General features: G+C 41.1%; 1 protein-coding gene across 1 annotated transcript in view; it reads left to right on the top strand.

The window, feature by feature from the left end:
- Positions 1-24,467, top strand: part of cog5 (component of oligomeric golgi complex 5) — a 151,666-nt gene that overhangs the window by 68,752 nt on the left and 58,447 nt on the right. Inside the window, exons 8-10 of the mRNA XM_047389471.1 lie at positions 21,119-21,278; positions 21,979-22,091; positions 22,209-22,286. Coding sequence (XP_047245427.1) covers positions 21,119-21,278; positions 21,979-22,091; positions 22,209-22,286 — 351 coding nt within the window. The remainder of the gene's footprint in view (positions 1-21,118; positions 21,279-21,978; positions 22,092-22,208; positions 22,287-24,467) is intronic.

The raw sequence follows: 24,467 nt of genomic DNA, 5'->3' as shown, positions 1-24,467 counted from the left end.
CCCGAACCCGGTGATGGACACCAGCAGTAAGGGACGCTGTCAGGCTGAAGAAGGAGTCCTATCGGCTGTGGTTGGCTTGTGGGACTCCTGAGGCGGCTGATGGGTGGCAGAGGCATAAACTCGGACCTGGGAGGAGTTCGGTGAAGCCATGGAGAAGGACTACCGGTTGGCCCCGAAGCGATTCTGGCAAACCGTCCGGCGCCTCAGGAGGTGGAAGCAGTGCTTCGCCAACACTGTTTACAGTGGGGGTGGGGAGCTGCTGACCTCGACTGGGGACATTATCGGGCGGTGGAAGGAGTACTTCGAAGATCTCCTCAATCCTGCCATCACGCATTCCCTGGTGGAAACAGAGGCTGGGGACTCAGGGTTGGACTCTTTCATCCCCCAGGCGGAAGTCACCGAGGTGGTTAAAAAGCTCCGCGGTGGCAGGGCTTCGGGGTTGGATGAGATCCGCCCTGAGTACCTCAAGTCTTTGGATGTTGTGGGTCATAGTTGACACGCCTCTTCAACATTGCGTGGCGGACTGGGACAGTGCCTTTGGATTGGCAGACTGGGTTGGTGGTCCCCCTACATAAGAAGGGTGACCGGAGGGTGTGTTCCAACTACAGGGGAATTACACTCCTCAGCCTCCCTGGTAAGACCTACGCCCAGGGTATTGGAGAGGAGAGTCTGGCTGATAGTCGAACCTCGGCTTCAGGAGGAGCAGTGTGGTTTTCGTCCCGGCCGTAGAACACTGGACCAGCTCTATGCCAGGGTATTCAAGGGTTCATGGGAGTTTGCCGATTGGGCAAACTCCCATGGTTCCCAGCCGAGTGTGAAGCGGCAGGGATGAAGATCAGCTCCTCCAAGTCCGAGGCCATGGTTCTCGACCGGAAAAGGGTGGCTTGTCCTCTTCAGGTTGGAGGGGAGTTCCTGCCTCAAGTGGAGGAGTTTAAGTATCTCGGGGTCTTGTTCACGAGTGAAGGAAGAATGGAGCGGGAGATCGACAGACGGATCGGTGCGGCTGCCACAGTAATGGGGGCACCGGTCCGCACAGCAACCCTTCATGTGTCTACTAAGTAGGGCTGGGCGACATGGCCTAAAATTAATATCATGAAATATTGAGCAGTTCACCTCGGTAACGATAAATGAACGGTAACACTAACTGTTAGGTATTATTTAGTCAACTCAGAGGTAAGAACGATACAGTCAGAGTTACTTGTGACAAGGGTAGCCCACTTTGCAGTGAAACTACAAAGTTTTTGACACCCTATCTCTTTATTTATATGCACAGTTCAACAGACAGTTCAGACAGGGTGTGTGTGTGTGAGACGGAAAGGAGGCTGGTTCACACAGAGATAACAATGATCTCACACACACAGGGAGCAAGGCATAGTGCAGGTGCCTTGCAACACAAGGTTTTTACATGAGTGATAACAAGTTTTTGCACCCATCCAACAGTCCCTCCTTTTATCACAAGTAAAAACATTTAATATAAAAACGAGTAAGAAAAATACTTTGTATGAGCGAAAACCCACGGACGGTAAACAGATTATATTTTGTGGGAAATACTCATACGGCCCCGCCGCCCTCGGCGACCATTAAAAGTTAAATGTTGATTAATACTTGAAATCATAAAAATAAAAGAATGATACTTGAAATCATAAAAATAAAATAATAATACTTGAAATCATAAAAATAAAAGAATAATACTTGAAATCATAAAAATAAAAGAATAATACTTGAAATCATAAAAATAAAAGAATAATACTTGAAATCATAAAAATAAAAGAATAATACTTGAAATCATAAAAATAAAAGAATAATACTTGAAATCATAAAAATAAAAGAATAATACTTGAAATCATAAAAATAAAAGAATTAAAAAATCTGCCCTGTTTATGTCATCATTGTACTTTTTCTCATTTCACTTAAGCAACAACTTCTTCCGATTTTCTGCTGTAAGGTTATTTTATGAAATACAATGTATGAGTACACTCAGGCTTTTGATGTGATTTATTTACAACATGTCATCATAATCGTCCCCTTCATTTTCGTGCATTTCTACCTGGTTCAGTGTTGCATATGCCACCATGAACAATACCAGAAATTCTGTAGGAATGGATGTGCGTCATGTTCTTCCGTCAGTGTTCTGAGATGGGTCCCGTCTGATGTCCATCTCTTCTGGTTCGGTATCACCTCCTGTGGATCCTGCTTTAGATAGAGAAAGAGTCCTGCTACCAGAATTAAGCTCAGGCTTATCAGTCCTGTCCACATGTTACAGAGAGCCATTTTATAATTGGGCGCAGATCAGCTGTTTTCTTCACCGGTTTGAGACGCTGGGCCATCTTTGAACCCGGACTTCCTCTGCTACCCCGTCGGTTGATCTGGCTCCTGTAATGGCAAAACTGGCTTACAGTGGCTTTTATGGATCCAGGAAGGCCTCTCTGCTATTTTCAGAGCTGTGGGCGTTGTCAGGAGTACTTGAAACGGCCCTTTCCACCAAGGAGTGCTCCAATCCTTCCGGTGGAGTGTCTTAATCAGGACCAGGTCTCCAGGCCTCATTCTGTGGGATAGGAGCAGAGATTATCGGCAGACCACTGGACATTTGTTCTTCTTTTGTCTGCAACATTTTATTCATCCACTCAGCTAATGAAGGTTCCTGTTGTGCTTTCTCTATTTCATTCATGTCAGAGGGCAGAGAAAACGGTCTGCCATGTACCATTTCTTTGAGAATACAAATTCACATCAGCAACTTGGTGTCATGTGATCTCAGGCTCAGAACACAGTGGGTGGAGCCATACAATGATGTACAGTAGGTGGCAAATGGAGTAAGACCAGTTTGATTTGGAGTTATTCTCATCCATAATTTAACCAGGGATAGGCATCCGGGCCATGGCCTCCCTGTTTCTTCCATTGTTTTCCTTAATCTTTAACTGAAACCCTAATGCTTTAGAACTTAGTTCTATTAATTTATTTACAAAATGAGTTCCATTATCTGACCTTATAATCTGTGGGATACCATATGTGGGGAAGAAATGTGTCACTAGGTTCATCTATTACAACTAGGCAATATTTCTTCCCCCGTGTTTGCAACAAATTATGCATGATCTGCAAAAATGATTTGCATAGTCAGAAATATTTATAGTGTAGCATTAATGCTTTACCAGATGTGACATATTCCCCCCTTGACACGTGGGTCTTCCCAATGTGTCACTGTAGCCGCTGTGTTGTATACATTTTTTGGGAGGATTGGTTTATCTTCTATCTGATAGATGTCATCTTTTTTCTGTGCTCCTTTCTTTAGCCAGGCCTTTATTTCTGTCTTGGGTGCTGACTGTTGGGCGTCTTTCAGCACGTCTGTGTCTATAAATAGCAGATCTGACATTTTCTCTTTAATAGGTTGAAATGAGTTAGTTCTGTCCCTGATGATGTTTTAAAACCTCTATTTTGCCAAATCTTAGCATGGTGATGTACTGATCTGAAAACGTATTGGCTGTCTCTGTATATAGTAAGTATTTGTCCCTCATGTAATTCACATGCTCTTACTACAGCATATAATTCTGCTGTTTGGGCTGAGCATGAATTGGGTAGAGATTTAGCTTATATTATTCTGTCGATGGTTGTTATTGCATAACCAACTCTATTCTTTCCATATTCATCTTTAGATGCTGAGCCATCTACAAACACAACACATGAATCTGGTATAAGGATTTGAGAAATGTCTTGTCTGGGTTTTGTGTCTTCTTCAACTTTTGCTTTATAAGAATGTGGTTTTCCATCTTCTGCAGCAGGTATTAGAGTACTTGGATTTAAAGGGCACATCTTTTTAGAGTTATGTTTGGCTGTGATAATAATAGTGATGTCAGTGTGATATGTCTTGCATGTAGCATCAGGTGCTTCTCTTAATATTCCTGACTTCAACACATCTTATATTACTGGCTTAGTATCTTCTCCAGCTTCTGGCTTTAAGGGGTATTGGCGGACTAATGGCCTTTTTTCAGATATTAGTTTAACCTTGTATGGTGGGAACCCCTTTATAAGCCCTACATCAGTTGATGATAGGGACCACAGTTCAGGTGGGACAACAGCTAGGGCAGGATGCATGTTGCTCTCTTTGCTCTCAGCTAAGCCCTGTATTTGTCCCTCTGCCTCATCTAAATGTATCCTTGGATGGACTTTGACTATCCACGCCAGAATGAGCTTCCAGATTCCTGTATTAGGATCTACTTTTGACAGTGTCAGTGCTGTTCCTGCAGAGGTTTAAAGCCTCTGTTTTTCCAAATTCTTATTATTCTTTTTTATCATATTTTATAAAGTAAGTCCTTATTACATTTAAAAATGAGATCAATATTTTTGGTAGTTGCTATTATTATAAATAATGGTTGGTTTAGTTCTTATTAAAAATAAAAAATAAAAACTCACTCACTGATGAACACAAAAAATGAAGGGCATATTATATCTTATAATCTTAGTTTATCTTACCCAGTTTTATAGGTACAACATACAGTTTCAGTCAGCTTTGTATTTAGTTCAAGTAACTAAAGTTTGTTTCAATTAACTAAAGTTTTCTCTATTTCAGTCCAGTCCAGTAATTCTGTTAAGGTTCATTTCATCTTATGTTAAGTTTGAGTCTAATTCAATCATTTTGAACCTAACTGGAAAAAGTCTAAACATCTGTTAAAATCTTTTTGTTTTACCATAGAGAACTGACCTAATATTATTATGGTAATGTTGAGGACTCTAATTTTTACATAACATGAAACAGACATTTATTTCACAAAAACAGAAAGTCAAACACAGACATTTGGCCACATGAAAGTTTAAATAACCTGTTTGTAAAAGAATTAGGAAAAATTCAAGATGGGTCTATGAACTTTCTTATGGTTATCAGTATTTTCAGTAGAGGTAGAACCTTTGCCATCTTTAAATGATTTTTTGAAAAAGATTCTGGAAACCTTATTAAGATATAAATTTGGCAAAGATCATCAGAACATCAGACCTTTATTAGCGCTTTTAATGTCCCTCAAAGATGCATTACAATGAAATCAGTCATTCCCATTCACACACATTCACACACTACTTACTTATTTCTCTGTCAGAGTAATTTTTATTTGCAAAGATTTGAACATAATTTGACTTCTATTATTCTTAAAATGCACATTGTTTCCTCATAACCCCTTTTGTTTCCACAAGGTCTGTTTTGAACGCTTCAATTCTTTTTTTTTATTCACCAAGAATCAATAAGGTGGTCTTAGTGGGGTCCACCTTAAAGGTGTTATCTGTTGGGTGTCATGTTATCATTGTCAGGTCAGTGAGGTTCATAAGTCAGTCAGAACCTTGGTCATTTGGTCTGTGCTCATAATGTTTCATAGATTCAGCCTATGATTACTCAGCAAAACGTCCACCTATAGGAGAAAAATTGATTGTTAATGAATGAGCTGCATTTCCTAGGAACACTGTCTTCCTCCTGGATGAACATCACCTGTTGAAAAACTTTCATCATTGTTTGTTTCACATATTCAATCAGATCTTTATATTATACCAGTAGGTGAAGTTGTTAGTATCTCATGTAGACTGACATTTACTGTTGCATTTGGAGAAGATCTCAGATTAAATAAACTTAGTTAGAGCGTCAATCCAGGTTCATTTTGTGTCTGCAGACTTTAGCCAATTTTTCTTTTCTTTCTTTTTTTTTTTATACATAAAGAGCAAGATTCAAAACATTTTCAAAAGGCAGATTGTGGCAGAATGTAGACAAAACTGCTTATTGATTGACAAAATAACATTCAAGCACACAATCACCATATTAAAAGGCTCTACTTCTAGAGAATCACTAAACTTTTGGGGTCCGGTTTTGGCCCGCGGACCTTGAGTTTGACACATGCAGGGTAGAGTTACAATTTTTTTCAGACCTTTCAGCAGAGACAGGCTTCTGCTGTTTGCAGAAGTTTTATCTTTGTTTTCAGGCAGCTGCATCTCTTTGTCAAGGTCGTTTCACAGAGCTGAAATTTAACTTCTCTCAAAGAGGAAAAATCAAGAATGCACACAATCTGAGCCAAATATGGAATTATTTCCCTGTAAAATGAATCTTTTGCATTTTATCATGATATTGTTGGTAGTATAACACCATAGAATGATTTTTAAAGCACCTGTTTCTCACTAATGCTTGCCTACAAAATCTTTTACTCTCAGATTACTTCTTTAACAACATTCTGTTCTCCCTTCTCTAGTCATTGTTCACTGGGTTGTCCAGTTGGACAGTTTCCATGTTGTCCACATTGTCACCTCCTCTTTTAACTTCTTTTACCACGTCCTCTAAAACCACCTCTTAGTCTTTATAATTTGGGGCTACCTTGGTTGGTATTCTAAACTGGGATGGGTGGCGCTCCGCCCCTCTTTATTTGTTTTCAGTTAAGCTGAAAGTTTTTTTCTGTGCTTTTCTTAAGGCCTCAGTATTATGGCTATGTCAGTTAAAAGCTGCTCTTATTGTTGTTTTTTTTAATTCATCTTTTTGTTTTAATCTGTTTATCAACTGTGAGCACTCAGGGACTGAAAAGTCCCCTTTGAAATTATAACCTGGCAAGGTTTTTTATTGTCTCTTGAATCTTTTGAATGCATAATCTCCAGTTTAAGATCCCCGTGTAGTTTTAGGATTTCAGTGATAATTAAGTTACCTGAAAATCCGTATTTTTATGCCATCGTGCACATATTTCTGTTAAATCAGAGCTTTTTCTCTGTCCCTTCCCCATTGTTCTTTGTTATTTTTCTCTTTTTAGTTTTCATTATTGCTAATTTTAGATCCCCTTGTAATTTTAAGACATCCTTTGTATCTAATTTGCCCAAAAACCCATGTTTTTTATTTTTTATTCCATCTATGACAGATCATACCTGCTCCTTTTACATAGTTCTCCATAAACTTTACCTCCCCTTCTAAGTCAATTAGTTTACTTTGTTTCTTCCCCATTATGTTTTATGTTAGTTTAATTGTAGTATAAATGTCCCAGATAAAAGGTCACTGACATGAGACTTTAAGGAGAGGACATTAACACGCCCTTCTACTGCGACTAATTCGCAGCGGTGTTAATTTTCTGGAATGAAATCCGACCTGAATCTCCAAAGTCACCAGTACGTAGTTTTAATCTGGGCAAAAGAAAACACAGGACTAGCAGAATCCTGCTGATTCTATTAAAATGCTTAGTCCTCCAAACACACACAACACAGTCACACAGTTAGTTTCAGGTACCTTGTAATTTTTCTAAGTTAACTTGGTGTTATTTTATGAGCTCAATTTACTCCGTTCTTTTTACTTTTATAGCGCTTATTCTATTCCCTCGCAGGGGAATAACCCTTAGTCGTTTTATTTGGCCCCCTTCTTGGCGGGGCCCTACCTTAATTTGTCACTATTCCTTTCACGGTGGAATAAAACCATCCTAATGCAGCGTCCTTACCGGCGACGCACTACCAACGACTGTTAAGTACTTTTCCTATGAACTGTATTTTAAAACTGTCTCACCTCGGAGTTGACTTCTTGGTGACTCTTTGGACCCTGTGAGAGTCACCCCGCGCAGAGGAAGGCAACAACCCACTGGCCAGGTGTGAATTCACACACACCGGGACTTTCAGCCACTCCGGCTAATGGAGGCTGTGCAGCGGTGCTTCGCTCGACGTCAGGCTTCCCCCACGGATCCCAGAGTCACTGTTAAAGCAAAGAAAAATAAGGTTATTGAATTAATCCGGCTTCGAAGGACCAATAAATGTTAGGTATTATTTAGTCAACTCAGAGGTAAGAACGATACAGTCAGAGTTACTTGTGACAAGGGTAGCCCACTTTGCAGTGAAACTACAAAGTTTTTGACACCCTATCTCTTTATTTATATGCACAGTTCAACAGACAGTTCAGACAGGGTGTGTGTGTGTGAGACGGAAAGGAGGCTGGTTCACACAGAGATAACAATGATCTCACACACAGGGAGCAAGGCATAGTGCAGGTGCCTTGCAACACAAGGTTTTTACATGAGTGATAACAAGTTTTTGCACCCATCCAACACTAACCTAACCACTACCAGCCGGAGCCGCCATCGCAAACCCCTCCACTCCCCAAGCCAAACCTTGTCACCGCAGTCTTTTGTTCAACATCGTTCTTGCTGAACCCACCTTCTTTGGGAATGAGCTGCTCCTCTCCCCCCTTGACCAGCTCTACCGCTTCAATATTTGAAATTTCCTCCATTTTCTCAAAGTTACCATCTCCATCACTTCTTATCGCAGACTCAATGGGGTGGAGTCACGTGACTACAGACTGTACACATAGCGCAGCGTTCTTAAAGGACATGAGAAAAGCGGACAAAAACGACTTTTCTTTTCATTTTTTAAAATACCGTAATTACCAATATTGGCAAAATGACGGTTATCGTGAATTTTGGTGTCGGTAAATTTTCGGTTTATCGCCCAGCCCTACTACTAAGACAGTTACTGTCCAATGAAGCAAATGGTTTCTATGTATATAGTGTCCATGTTAACTTGTTGCTTCTGACATGTTGTGCTTCGGCCCTCCTCAAGTATCTGTGTAGAATTTAAGCAGGCCCACATTCAGAGGCATCTTGGTGGCATATTTTTAAAACCTTTGTAAAGAAGTTTACAATCATGTATCAGCAAACGTTAAGTTGATAGAGCAGCAATCATAAGTCACAAATTAATATATTTAGACAGAGCTAGGGGGCCCAGACCCCACCAAGCAGCCATCGTGACTGAGCCAGACACCAGCCAATGGCAGGGAGTGTGACGGGTAGGAAATAGGGATGGGGAGCCTAAAATGATCCAGGAGAGGGAGCGGCCCAAGACCCAACCTGATACAAAATTGGGCGCTCACAGTTACCACTCTCATGAGTACACATAAAAACCCTCGCGCTGCACACTCACGTGCAGTCCCCATACACACTCTACACTCCCAGGTCCAGGTACTGATATCCCAGAGGGGCAACCATTCACTGGACCCAAGAGGTGGTCCCTTTCAGTCCGGGGAGGAGACAGGCATACCCGCTTCGACCCTGGCCCAAGAAAAAAGGAGGGGCTGACCCAGTCCAAATGAGCCTGCTGACAAGGCCCCTGACCCCCCAGGACGATAGTCACCCCTAACCCTAACCTTAACCCGGTCCTGCCCCCCAGCCTGGCACCAGACCGCAGGCACAACAAGGCTAGCAGAACAACAAAACATGCCCCACACCAAAACGGTGGCGGCCAATAAGCCACACCCAACCCAAAACGGCAGGCCAACCCAAATGCAAACCCCCAACCAGTGTAACGTAGGCACATGCACCCCTCAAAACGAACCAAAACCATCAGCGCCAGCCAAGCAGACCTTGCGACGTGCCACCCTGACCACCACCGCGCCCAAGGGAAAGATGCCGGCCCAGCATACTGATGAGGGCCTCAGAAATCTCTGAACAGGTGTACATACATCAGCTGGTAATGGCTAAGGGGCGCGGCCACACCGTTCTACCAGCTGATCGCCACAATTGAGACATATCTGCTCACCAAGAAGGCTTCCCTGTACAGTGGTTCTGCTCCACATTCCAGGTTAATCCAAATTGCACATTTTGTCCATAAAACTGCTGGTTTGATCTTCATAGACACTCAGTGCGCATATATTTTCTTTTATTATTATTTTTAGGTAGTCATTTTACTCCCTTTTTGTTGAATTGTGCAGGTTTAGTTAGGTATTTGGACCAGAATAGTAATTATATCAGGGCTATATGGTTTCAATAAATGTTCACATATATAACGAGAAGCGTTTGTGATTTATCTGTCAAAATAAAGTCAAAATTCCCCCACCTTTCGGTGGAGCAGCTGATTAAACAGTGGCATTTAGCGAGGTTTTGATGAATAGTTATAAATTAAAAATGATAATTAACCAATTGTAATTATTAGGTGCTTTGAGCCCATAATCACAACAACAGAGGACATCTCTGATTTCTATTCGGTAACAATGATTTTTGGTTAAAAAATGTTTTTTATGGATTATGATTTTTAATTATAATTTTTTATAAATATTTATTAATCAATAATCATAATCCTCACACTGTAATAACCTAAAATGTCACAAATATCTGGCAAAAAATATTCAGTTTTATTTTCTGGTACTTGCGGTTATTCACCACATACCTATTAAACAATTTATATTCACTTTAAGCCACCACAAACGGCACAGGTAGTGGGAAGACCCAGAGTGCTGAGATCAGGCAGCAGTTAGTGGGGAAGTCCCAGTCCAGCTACCTGGTTAGTTTGGCATACCTTAGCCACCAGACCTGCCTGTAATGTAGCTCCACTGCTCCAAAAACTCAGAAAGAAATGTCAAAGTAGGTTCATTCTGGATGAACTGACTGTACAGATAAAGTTTTGGGTCTGCTTTCCTGCTTAAAAACAAATTAAAAGTACTTTTTGTGACAAATTGTCATAAAAACAATAAATTAACCCTAACCTCCACCATTATTGCAGCTGGTGGTGACATGCCTCGCTGCACACAACCCTACCCCTTTAACAAATCCCAGGGAAAGCTGAAAAAGAGTTACTCCAAAGTAGGTCTATCTGCCTGTGAAAGTAAAGCCCGGGGAAAGTTAAATTACCCTGGTAAATTTGTATTGAAACACGCCCTGGGCTTTCCAAAACCTGGGGCTTTTCATAAGCCTGAGGCTTTCAACAAGTAATGGAAAAGGGGCTATTTAGAACAAAGTTGAGGTTGGCTCCAAGAAGTGAGCAATCCAAGTGTGCAGAAAAAAAAGTATGAAAGAATGAGGGGGTCATCAACATACATAAATTTTGGTTATGTATTGATATTATGATTATGAATCGCTTGTAATGAGATGTCTGCCTATAGTCTTTTAAGCTGGTTAAAAATGTTTAAAAATTGTTCTAGTGCTCAAATTTGGCTACAATTGGCCATTGACAGTTGTTATCAGGCCTCTTACCTTCAAGGTAGTGGACACAAGGAATGTGATGTTTTTAACCTTGGAAGTTTCAGCTGACGGAGGAATTCTCGGACAGTGGATTCAGCATCCTCCTTTGCCCGTTCTTTATTTTCTCTGGACAGCTGCATCATTCCATCAGTCCGTTTTTTTTTTTTTACGTTATTCCTCAGCGTTTGGTTCTCAGCTGTGATCAAAGAAAATTGTTCCTGGCTGAACTCCTTCAGAGCTTGAAATTCCTTGTGTAGAACCTCCAGCAGGGCAAGACGATCATCCAGGCTGGCTATATTCTTGTCGATAGAGTCCAGGACATCAGTGATGCTTTTCTCTGGAGAGATAGTGGAAGTGCTGATTGAGCACTCTGAATGCGTGCGCTTTGTTGTGTTGGTGTGGTCATGGATGCAGATGTTTGTGTTTGCCCATTACGATGTTGTGAAAACATTCTTCCACGTAGCTCTTTTTGCTGGGTTGGTATTTGTTTGTCTAACAGTATCTCGCCATATTATTTACACACACTCTCACAAGATCTCAGCCACTCATCACTCTACTCCGAACGTCTTTGATTTCTTCATTGCATTTAACACAATTTCCCCTGATTTACTTTTCCCAAAGCTTTAGAAGACAAAGATGGAGGCCTCAACAGTCTGTGTTCATCAATGACTACCTGACAAACAGACCAGAGTTTATAAAATTGAAGGCTTGTGTGTCTAGCCAAGTGATCAACAGCACAAGAGAACCACAGAGGACTGTACTCTCAAAACTCTTTTTCACTATGTACTCCTCAGACGTCCATGACAAAGCAGTCTTATGATCTGCAGAAAGACTCAGATGACTCTGCAATTGTCGAGTGTATCAGAGATGGTCTGTATAAAGTGGAACTGCAATGCTTTGCTTTGAATTTGTCGTTATTTTAGCCCCTCAGGCGTTCATTTTACTCATGTTTTAAGCTTCCTTTTTGACCGTCTCATTTTCCTTTGTTCTTTAAAATGCAAATGAGGCACTTCACACCCTGCCCCCCTCCAGGCTGCGGAGCCTTCCACTCCACCCTGTTCAGCCTGTGCTGGTAAATGGTGGTTCCTGCCTCATTGCTTTAGACCTCTGAATAAAACAAGATTACATTACAATTAGACCTCTGAATAAAACAAGATTACATTACAATTCATTACATTACAATATCAACAAATGTCTAAAAAACAAGAAGTATATACAAAATCATTGCACCAACAATGTGCTATGTTTACTAAAGCATGAGAACAACAGCACTAAAACTAATGTTGTACCTCTAAGCTATCAAATCCAACAAACAACAGCGATGGTTGATTAACAGACTTTTGCTGAGCTGCAATCATCTAAATCGGGTGTGTTAAAGTAGGGAAACGTCAGGACCTTATAAGGACTGACTTTGAACGCCCTTGCCCTAGTAGGCTACATGAAAAATTTAAATTCTGAAACAATAGCAGAGAAAAGTTAAGAAATTTACAGTAGTAACAAAAGCTCTAATCCCATTACTAATGTTACAGAAAATATTTTTACACAAACCACATGTAAGATACCTTTAAAAATGTTAATGCTACCACAAACTGAATGAACACAACTTTTAAACAAGACCCCAACATAGTTAACATGTTAGCTGACGCTAGCATCAAGAACATCACTGAATGCATTTGGATCATGTGTTTCCCAAGGCAAAAAGGGCAACCAAACAGTTTGCAAAGCTGTTTGTTTGATATTGTTATTCAAAACACACAATAAGGTGATGTCCTTAAGGAGCTAAAAGCAAGCGCACAGGGCTAACATTAGCAGGAGGCACAAAGCTGTGCTATCAAAGCAACAGCCAGTAAGTTATATCAACACCTCAACAATCAAGCTTACTGTCATTTTACCGTTATCTGCAGTTTACCTCTTTGCTCTGTCCGTCGCTTCCATAGACAGAAGGAACTGACCCCTTAGACAGACGGAGTCCTTTGACTAATCCTCCTTCATACTGGTGGAGGTTGCTGAAACACTCCTCCCTGAAGTGCATCGCACAAACGAAGAAGACTTTCCCCACTGATGTCAGCACAATTCCATTAAAAATAAAATTTAACCAGGCACTCCGAAGAGGTTCTGATCCTGGGGAACGGTGTTTTGAATGGTGTGGGTTAATACACCCTACAACAGAACATTTAGATTTTTCCGCTTGCTGCTTCAGCATACTTCACCTTGAACTACAAGAATAATGCGAGAGAAAAAAATGGTAGATTCGCTAGATTGGTTAGCCAATCCGTGACCATTTTTAGAAGTTCCACAGAAAATACTGTGACATAATAGAGAACGAAACATAATAGAAAATGGAAAAATCTGAACAGACTGACCAAATATCACCCAAAAAATTCAAATTTTCTAGACGTTCAGAGACTCAATACAGATAAGAAGTCTGAGAACTGGTCTAAAAGTTGAGAATAAGTGTCTGGTGGACTATTAATTGGTCTGGGACTAATCAATAAATTGGACTGAAAGATTGTTGCTACTCCTCACCCAGTTTTTCGAGGTATGTGAAAATTCAAATAGAAGGAGTTGACTAATTTATAGTAAAATAATCCTCTTGCTTCAGCCAGGTTTCTGGAGACAAAATAAATCAATGTGATTGTCACAAATCAAGTCATTAACTAAGAAAGTCTTTAAAGAGAGAGATCTTATGTTCTATAAGCCATATTTAATTGTTTTATTTTTCTTTTCTGTCTGTTCTGTTCATTTTTATGAGACTTTCATGCTTTCATCCTTTTTAGATTTAGATTTTAGATCTTCAATCATCTTATCTTGAATGTGAAGAAAACAAATGAGATTATTGTAGATTTCATGAGAAACAACAGTATGTGACAAATAATTTCCATCATGGGAGAAGAGGTGAAGCACTGTAAATAATTACATTGGTTTTTAATCCATTTAATTTGGGCTGCAGTCAAGTAACTGTCTCAAGGCATAATGAGTGGGCAGTAAAATGTGTTAAACTACGACTCTGCTTCCTGGTGGGTTGTCACTATTATGGAGGACTAATACATTTGACCAAATACTTAAAAAAAGAAAGAAAGAAGAAGAGCTTCTCTATCAAAAGTGAGATGGATGCCGTCTCTGAGGATCAAACCAGAATTTCCCTAAAATGCCAAATGTATAAACTCCTGACCTGGAAGAAGCAACTGGCTTTACTTCGTGGTATACTTAATGACATGCTGAAATATATGTGTGTATACATATATATATATATATATATATATATATATATATATATATATATATATATAAACTGTAAATAAATGAGTTAAAAATAACAAGCTATGTGTTGCAACTATTTATCGATTGCACTATAATGCACTATCACGAGACAGTTGCCTAGCAACACTGTCCTGATGACAATATTTTGAAGATATTACTTACTCCAAACGGTTACTCAACAAGAAGTTTCAGCACCAACTTCCACAGAAAGCAATTACATTTACTTAATTTAATTTAAGTTTAAAGCATAATTTAAGTTAATGTCTGTGTAATCCTAACTACAGGGGTTGGACAATGAAACTGAAACACCTGTCATTTTAGTGTGGGAGTTTTCATGGCTAAATTGGACCAGCCTGGTAGCCAGTCTTCATTGATTGCACATTGCACCAGTAAGAGCAGAGTGTGACGGTTCAATTAGCAGGGTAAGAGCACAGTTTAGCTCAAAATATTGAAATGCACACAACATTATGGGTGACATACCAGAGTTCAAAAGAGGACAAGTTGTTGGTGCACGTCTTGCTGGCGCATCTGTGACCAAGACAACAAGTCTTTGTGATGTATCAAGAGCCACGGTATCCAGGGTAATGTCAGCATACCACCAAGAAGGACGAACCACATCCAACAGGATTAACTGTGGACGCAAGAGGAAGCTGTCTGAAAGGGATGTTCGGGTGCTAACCCGGATTGTATCCAGAAAACATAAAACCACGGCTGCCCAAATCACAGCAGAATTAAATGTGCACCTCAACTCTCCTGTTTCCACCAGAACTGTCCGTCGGGAGCTCCACAGGGTCAATATACATGGCCGGGCTCCTATAGCCAAACCTTTGGTCACTCTTGCCAATGCCAAACGTCGGTTTCAATGGTGCAAGGACTGCAAATCTTGGGGTGTGGACAATGTGAAACATGTATTGTTCTCTGATGAGTCCACCTTTACTGTTTTCCCCACATCCGGGAGAGTTACGGTGTGGAGAAGCCCCAAAGAAGCGTACCATCCAGACTGTTGCATGCCCAGAGTGAAGCATGGGGGTGGATAAGTGATGGTTTGGGCTGCCATATCATGGCATTCCCTTGGCCCAATACTTGTGCTAGATGGGCACGTCACTGCCAAGGACTACCGACCCATTCTTGAGGACCATGTGCATCCAATAGTTCAAACATTGTATCCTGAAGGCGGTGCCATATATCAGGATGACAATGCACCAATACACACAGCAAGACTGGTGAAAGATTGGTTTGATGAACATGAAAGTGAAGTTGAACATCTCCCATGGCCTGCACAGTCACCAGATCTAAATATTATTGAGCCACTTTGGGGTGTTGTGGAGGAGCGAGTCAGGAAACGTTTTCCTCCACCAGTATCACGTAGTGACCTGGCCACTATCCTGCAAGAAGAATGGCTTAAAATCCCTCTGACCACTGTGCAGGACTTGTATATGTCATCCCCAAGACGAATTGACGCTGTATTGGCCGCAAAAGGAGGTCCTACACCATACAAATAAATTATTGTGGTCTAAAACCAGGTGTTTCAGTTTCATTGTCCAACCCCTGTACATTCAGATTTGTTTTGACAAACTACTTGCATTACCCCGAGCCTATTTTAAGTCATCATACATGCATATCACACATTAGTTTATTATCTAATTCAGATTTTGGTTCTTAATAGGTTTGTTTCTCTTTTCATGGAATACTAAAGAGCCAAAATCACATCATGTGAAGTGTTAAAAACACCAGTAAGAATGTACAGGGGTTGGACAATGAAACTGAAACACCTGTTATTTTAGTGTGGGAGGTTTCATGGCTAAATTGGACCACCCTGGTAGCCAGTCTTCATTGATTGCACATTGCACCAGTAAGAGCAGAGTGTGAAGGTTCAAATAGCAGGGTAAGAGCACAGTTTTGCTCAAAATATATAAATACACACAACATTATGGGTGATATACCAGAGTTCAAAAGAGGACAAATTGTTGGTGCACGTCTTGCTGGCGCATCTGTGACCAAGACAGCAAGTCTTTGTGATGTATCAAAGGCCACGATATCCAGGGTAATGTCAGCATACCACCAAGAAGGACGAACCACATCCAACAGGATTAACTGTGGACGCAAGAGGAAGCTGTCTGAAAGGGATGTTCGTGTGCTAACCCGGATTGTATCCAAAAAATATAAAACCACGGCTGCCCAAATCACGGCAGAAGTACAGGTCCTTCTCAAAAAATTAGCATATTGTGATAAAGTTCATTATTTTCTATAATGTAATGATGAAAATTTAATATTCATATATTTTAGATTCATTGCACACTAACTGAAATATTTCAGGTCTTTTATTGTCTAAATATGGATGATTGTGGCATACAGCTCATGAAAACCCAAAATTCCTATCTCACAAAATTAGCATAGTTCATCCGACCAATAAAAGAAAAGTGTTTTTAATACAAAAAACGTCAACCTTCAAATAATCATGTACAGTTATGCACTCAATACTTGGTTGGGAATCCTTTTGCAGAAATGACTGCTTCAATGCGGCGTGGCATGGAGGCAATCAGCCTGTGGCACTGCTGAGGTCTTATGGAGGCCCAGGATGCTTCGATAGCGGCCTTTAGCTCATCCAGAGTGTTGGGTCTTGAGTCTCTCAACGTTCTCTTCACAATATCCCACAGATTCTCTATGGGGTTCAGGTCAGGAGAGTTGGCAGGCCAATTGAGCACAGTGATACCATGGTCAGTAAACCATTTACCAGTGGTTTTGGCACTGTGAGCAGGTGCCAGGTCATGCTGAGAAATGAAATCTTCATTTCCATAAAGCTTTTCAGCAGATGGAAGCATGAAGTGGTCCAAAATCTCCTGATAGCTAGCTGCATTGACCCTGCCCTTGATAAAACACAGTGGACCAACACCAGCAGCTGACACGGCACCCCAGACCATCACTGACTGTGTGTACTTGACACTGGACTTCTGGCATTTTGGCATTTCCTTTTCCCCAGTCTTCCTCCAGACTCTGGCACCTTGATTTCCGAATGACATGCAGAATTTGCTTTCATCCGAAAAAAGTACTTTGGACCACTGAGCAACAGTCCAGTGCTGCTTCTCTGTAGCCCAGGTCTGGGGAATGCGGCACCTGTAGCCCATTTCCTGCACACGCCTGTGCACGGTGGCTCTGGATGTTTCTACTCCAGACTCAGTCCACTGCTTCCGCAGGTCCCCCAAGGTCTGGAATCGGCCCTTCTCCACAATCTTCCTCAGGGTCCGGTCACCTCTTCTTGTTGTGCAGCGTTTTCTGCCACACTTTTTCCTTCCCACAGACTTCCCACTGAGGTGCCTTGATACAGCACTCTGGGAACAGCCTATTCGTTCAGAAATTTCTTTCTGTGTCTTACCCTCTTGCTTGAAGGTGTCAATAGTGGCCTTCTGGACAGCAGTCAGGTCGGCAGTCTTACCCATGATTGGGGTTTTGAGTGATGAACCAGGCTGGGAGTTTTAAAGGCCTCAGGAATCTTTTGCAGGTGTTTAGAGTTAACTCGTTGATTCAGATGATTAGGTTCATAGCTCGTTTAGAGACCCTTTTAATGATATGCTAATTTTGTGAGATAGGAATTTTGGGTTTTCATGAGCTGTATGCCAAAATCATCCGTATTAAGACAATAAAAGACCTGAAATATTTCAGTTAGTGTGCAATGAATCTAAAATATATGAATGTGAAATTTTCATCATGACATTATGGAAAATAATGAACTTTATCACAATATGCTAATTTTTTGAGAAGGACCTGTAAATGTGCACCTCAACTCTCCTGTTTCCACCAGAACTGTCCGTCGGGAGCTCCACAGGTTCAATATACACGGCCGGGCTGCTATAGCCAAACCTTTGGTCACTCATGCCAATGCCAAACGTTGGTTTCGATGGTGTAAGGAGCGTAAATCTTGGGCTGTGGACAATGTGAAACATGTATTGTTCTCTGATGAGTCCACCTTTACTGTTTTCCCCACATCCAGGAGAGTTACTGTGTGGAGAAGCCCCAAAGAAGCGTACTACCCAGACTGTTCTTGAGGACCATGTGCATCCAATGGTTCAAACATTGTATCCTGAAGGCGGTGCCGTGTATCAGGATGACAATGCACCAATATACACAGCAAGACTGGTGACAGATTGGTTTGATGAACATGAAAGTGAAGTTGAACATCTCCCATGGCCTGCACAGTCACCAGATCTAAATATTATTGAGCCACTTTGGGGTGTTTTGGAGGAGCGAGTCGGGAAACGTTTTCCTCCACCAGTATAACGTAGTGACCTGGCCACTATCCTGCAAGAAGAATGGCTTAAAATCCCTCTGACCACTGTGCAGGACTTGTATATGTCATTCCCAAGACGAATTGACGCTGTATTGGCCGCAAAAGGAGGCCCTACACCATACTAATAAATTATTGTGGTCTAAAACCAGGTGTTTCAGTTTCATTGTCCAACCCCTGTAGAACTCTATAGTCAGACACAGTGCAGTGAAAAAGTATTTACTCCTTCACTGATTTTTTTGTTGTTGTTGCTGTTTTTGCTCTTTTGTCACACTTAAATGTTTCATCAAACAAATTTCATTTTCACACAATAAGCTGAATTAAACATTTTTCAAATGATGATTGAAATTTATTAGCCAGAAATCTATCAGAGCCAACCTGATTCTGAAAATGAAATTGTCCCCTTGTTAAATCATGAATTAGCCATGTTTTTCAGCTTCACCAGCCACACCCACGCCTGATTACTGCAAGAATGAGACCCATAAAATCAAGAGATAACTGAAATAGAGAACTGTAATCATACAAACAAATCAATGATGATGAAATACAATTGCAATTGTGCATAAACATCTTTCTCCAATACAAATATTGCAATATACTATGTAATATACTATACCTCTGAACTACACTATACAAACCAGTCATACAAATAAATGTTTCATGTGCATCAAGTGCAAAAGTGTATCAGCATTTATTTTACACAAACAAGCTCCCAGTTTAAATGTCTAATTTAACTTCGATCAAAGAAACAACGCCCCAAAACATAACACAAACTTCAATGGCTGCATTAAACATTGCAGGGATGTTATATCTTCCTTTGGAGCACTCTTTGATGCACAATAGACACCTCAAAAACCTGTTCTGACCTTTATTTTGAAACTAAAGGTAAAATGTGACAGCAATTCCTTCAAGACTGTATTCATAGCCTGTTCGTGTATGTGATTACTCAGTTTGACTCTCTTAAGAGTTCCAATCAGGTGGAGGCACCGTCCTGTGGAAAACGTAAAAAACAACAGTTTTGTGAGCATGAGGTTTATGAAATTAGATATTTGCTATTACAACATTGCAACTGGCTTGTTAAACATTTGAAGCACACATTAAAAAGCTCATATTACCCACCAAACTATGGTTTTCTAGTTTTGTTAAACAGAGAATATTGAAGACAAGTTTTTTGTGCCATTCATAGGCAACGCAGTCTAAAATATGTTACAGGACATCAAAGGAACAACAAAAAGAAAATAACAAAGCATAAAAGAAACATGTTAAAAGCTGATATTAAAAGCAAATTTAAAGCCAGCTTTAGATAGTTTTTCTATTTAAACCATCCAAATATAGTCTTTGCCTGAATGAGTCTCATGCTTCATGCAGGCAAATTGTTCATTAGTCACAGTCTTTGATCAAAAGCTGCTGTAATAACAACAGTTTTCAGTTCTGATATAAAAGAACCAACAGTTTCTGCACATCTCACGTTTTCAGGAAGTTTGTTCCAGCACTGAGGAGCACAGGAACTAAATGCTGCCTCACCTTGTTAGTTCTTGTCCTGTGAATACTGAGTAAGCAGGTCTACTGCTTGTCTTATTCTTTCAGTTTTGTGTTTGAAAAAAATCTTGTTGGATCAAAACTGAAGAGAACTAGGTGTTGAGGGGTTTATCAGCCTGTCAATAGAAAAACAAGTTTGAGCATAATTAGTGTTTTTAATCAATATCAGAAAAATATAACTGCCTGGTTCTTTTTAACTCCTGATTATACATGAAGACTTTCTTTCTAAAAGCTATGATTTACTCCACAGCCGTTGAGCTATGCTCCACTTAGATTTCTGAGCTCTAATTGTTGGAGCTTTCTCGGGTTGATATCATTTATAAGCATCACAATGTTCAGTCTAAACATTTTTTAACATGCACCTCCAGTTTTTCCCACTTCTGTTTGACTTTGCTGTGCTACGTATTCACAGCACTCTCACTTATTAACTCAGTGTAAGGTGTATTTTTAGCTGCTGCTGTCACCGCTGCAAGAGCCATTGAGGTAGGTTTTCTGACAACAAGCAGTGTCACAGGCACTGGCTGCAATTCTCATGTTCCTTTTACTATTCTTTTCTTTTTGCCTAGATCTTTTCCATTTTTCTTTCTGATTAATTTTTTTCTTTAACAATAAAAGGAAACCAAACAACACACCAACTGTCAGTCCATCGATGATAGGAAGAATGGGAAATAGCGGCACTAACCCATATGTTACTTTCAGTCACCACAAGAACATCTTAGTAGTTTATACCGGAAACATCATCAGTATTTTGAAAAACAATCATTTTAATCATCCACATCTTAATGAGAAGCAAAGGATTGTACATATTTTCATCATTCAGCACCACCTCAGGCCAAAATATAGTTGGTTCGGTATAGAACAAAGTCATACAACTGTGGTATCATGTCCTGCAGCAACTTGTCCTACAGCTTTTGTATAGGCATTAAAATCCTGGCAGATCATCACTGGGTCGGAGTTGTTGCCGAGCCAGTCCAACACCAGTTTGATTGGGAAAAGATTAGGGGATGGACCAGCCAAGAAAGGACCTCAAAATGACATGAGCATTTTTAACTGTTTACCTTAATTTCCTTTATTAATAGTTTTCCTTTTTTCTCTCTTTACTTAGAACCCAACCCAAGTTGGAACAGCTTTGCAGGTTTTCTATAACCTGGGCAGTTTAAGAGAGACTATCAACTCTGTGGTAGGGGGATACCAGACCACCATCAAGGATAAAATCACTAAAGCCCTTGACATCAAGGGTCTGATGCAGCCAACTAACCCAAGAGGTAAGAACCAACCAGTAACTGGCTCATACAGATGTTTGACTTAAGCACACTTCAATGGGAAGCACATTGTCCTAATTTCAGAAAGATGAAAGACATTGGCATTTTCTGGATTGGCCCAGTTCACATGTTGGCTGAATCCAAAATAGAATATTATACCATGACCACAGAGAATAGTCAGTTTGAACCCAGGGGGAAAATTACTTCTTCTCCCCAAGTGAACTCCATCACTGTTCTAGACAACTCTTTGTTGATATTTAACTTAATAACTTGAAAGATAAGACACTTTGAAGTGTTATGATACTGTCAGAAACTAGCCTTATACAATGTTTGAGTTGAAGCATCCTATTTTCAAGTAAAAGTTGGATCAATCCCAAGCCCAGATACAATGCCCTGCTGCCACAAAGTAATCAACTAAATGTTCAAAAATAGTCCACAGCATGCAGAAACAATTTCTTGCTCTTATGTCTGTAGAAAACTAGTTTACAGGTGCTTTATGGCCTAAATGATTCTTCAAAAATGTATATTTCTGTTATTTTAATGGTTTCCATTAATCCAACTCTTTAAATCTCTGCGCCTATTAGGACATGAGGACATATGAAATGTAAAACCGACAATTCAGGCATGTTTTGTGCTGTGTATGGTATTTCCACTGTGATCTAAATTATATAGAAAGCAGTAACACTGTTTTTCCTCCTTCCAGGTGCTCCTGGCAGAGCAGTGATGCCCACACCAGGCAACACTGCAGCCTTCCGTGCTGCTCTGTGGACCAACCTGGAGAAACTGATGGACCAGATATGTGCTGCTTGTAGACAGGTACACAGGCCCTGAACTGACTCCATATCCACTTTATTAGATAATTCATAAAAACAATTTGAAATCTGCTTGGCTCATCATTTGTGTCAGAACTGATGCGAGTTGAAAATCCTTTAGGTGCAGCACCTTCAGAAAGTCCTGATGAAGAAAAGAGACCCTGTCAGTCATGTGTGCTTTATTGATGTGATCATCAAGGTGAGCTGGCTTCAGTGTTTTTGTTATGTTTTTAAGCTGTATAGCTGGTTAATGTTTGGGCATGGGACTTTTATTGGTGTTAGTTAAGTTAACTTCACTTTATTTATACAGCACGGATTAATACCAAATGTCATCTCAAGGCTGTTTACAAGATAAACAGATGGAATTTATATACAGAAATACAGTATAGAATCGGACCAGCCCACTCATATGGGTCAGACCCCCCGATGACATCATGAATTTACTCTTATTAACCACACTATTTGGTTGAATTTCACTTGACATATGCAGACCTGTAGAATTAACAAACATCTAAATAGAACCTTTCAGAACCTATGTGAGAACCATTATCCACACATGGACAACATACGTGACAATATTGAACCTTTCAAGGGGATTCCTAAGACTAAAAATAACTCGTAGTGGTGTCATTTTAAGAAAAATATTAAAATTCCTTGATTTCAAAGATATTTCTTATTCACAAATTACCTTAGGCCTTAAGAGAGCTCCTAAGGTGAAAAACTGTTAAGAGGCTCTTAGGGGTTGATCTTCAATAGGTTTTTAGTGTGAATATCCAAAACATATGATAATGACCCAAATGTGCAAATTTATGGGAGGCGGATATGCAAATGAAATTCCTTACTGCCTGCTATGCGATTTATCAACCTGAAATGGATTGTGGTGCTGTTTTTGCGTCTAGATATAGCACGTTTGAAATGCAGGTACTTAGTGACAGGCAAAAATCTCTGTTGTCAACAATCTCTCTTCATGTCAACAGATTTGGATTGTCAAAAATAAAAATAATACAAATAAATGATAATAGAGGATTCTATGTACTCTATATACTCAGACATAGAGTCCAAGTGGACCATGTTCTCCGCATTTATTGTCGATGCTGCTGCCCGTAGCTGCGGCCATCTGTGGTGTCTGTTGTGGCAGCAATCCCAGAACCCGGTGGTGGACACAGGCAGTAAGGGATGCTGTTAAGCTGAAGAAGGAATCCTATCGGCTGTGGTTGGCTTGTGGGACTCCTGAGGCGGCCAAGTGTGCCGCAGCCCGGGCTGTGGCGGAGGCAAAAACTCAGGGCTGGGAGGAGTTTGGTGAGGCCATGGAGAAGGACTACCGGTTGGCCTCGAAGCGATTCTGGCAAACCGTCCGGCGCCTCAGGAGGGGGAAGCAGTGCTTTGCCGACACTGTTTACAGTGGGGGTGGGAGGCTGATGACCTCAAATGAGGGCATTATCGGGCAGTGGAAGGAGTACTTCGAGGATCTCCTCCATCCTGCCATCACGCATTCCCTGGTGGAAACAGAGGCTAGGGACTCAGGGTTGGACTCTTTCATCACCCAGGCTGAAGTCACTGAGGTGGTTAAAAAGCTCCGCGGTGGCAGGGCTTTGGGGGTGAATGAGATCCGCCCTGAGTACCTCAAATCTCTGGATGTTGTGGGGCTGTCATGGTTGACACACCTCTTCAACATTGCGTGGGAGTCAGGGACAGTGCCTCTGGACTAGCAGACTGGGGTGGTGGTCCCCCTTCATAAGAAGGGTGACCGGAGGGTGTGTTCCAACTACAGGGGGGTCACACTTCTCGGCCGCCCTGGTAAGGCCTACGCCCAGGGTATTGGAGAAGAGAGTCCGGCCGATAGTCGAACTTCGGTTTCAGGAGGAGCAGTGTGGTTTTCGTCCCAGCCATGGAACACTGGACCAGCTCTATACCCTCTACAGGGTACTTGAGGGTTCATGGGAGTTTGCCCAACCACATGTGTTTTGTGGACCTGGAGAAAGCATTCGACTGTGTCCCTCGTGATACCCTGCGGGGGGTGCTCCAGGAGTATGGAATCGGGGGCCCTTTATTAAGGGCCATCTGGTCTCTGTACAAGTGGAGCAGGAGTTTGGTCCGCATTGCCGGAACTAAGTCGGACCTGTTCCCGGTGCATGTTAGACTCTGGCAGGGCTGCCCTTTGTCACCGGTCCTGTTCATAACTTTTATGGACAGGATTTCTAGGCGCAGCCAAGGGCCGGAGGGGGTCTGGTTTGGGGACCAGAGGATTTCGTCTCTTCTTTTTGCAGATGACGTGGTTCTGCTAGCCCCCTCTAGCCAAGACCTACAGCATGCACTGGGGCGGTTCCCAGCCGAGTGTGAAGCGGCTGGGATGAAGATCAGCTCCTCCAAGTCCGAGGCC

This window comes from Girardinichthys multiradiatus, chromosome 17, assembly GCF_021462225.1.
Source record: "Girardinichthys multiradiatus isolate DD_20200921_A chromosome 17, DD_fGirMul_XY1, whole genome shotgun sequence".
NCBI lineage: Eukaryota > Metazoa > Chordata > Actinopteri > Cyprinodontiformes > Goodeidae > Girardinichthys > Girardinichthys multiradiatus.
The sequence above is the reverse complement of the archived record's forward strand: the minus strand, read 5'-3'. Positions and strand labels throughout refer to the sequence as shown.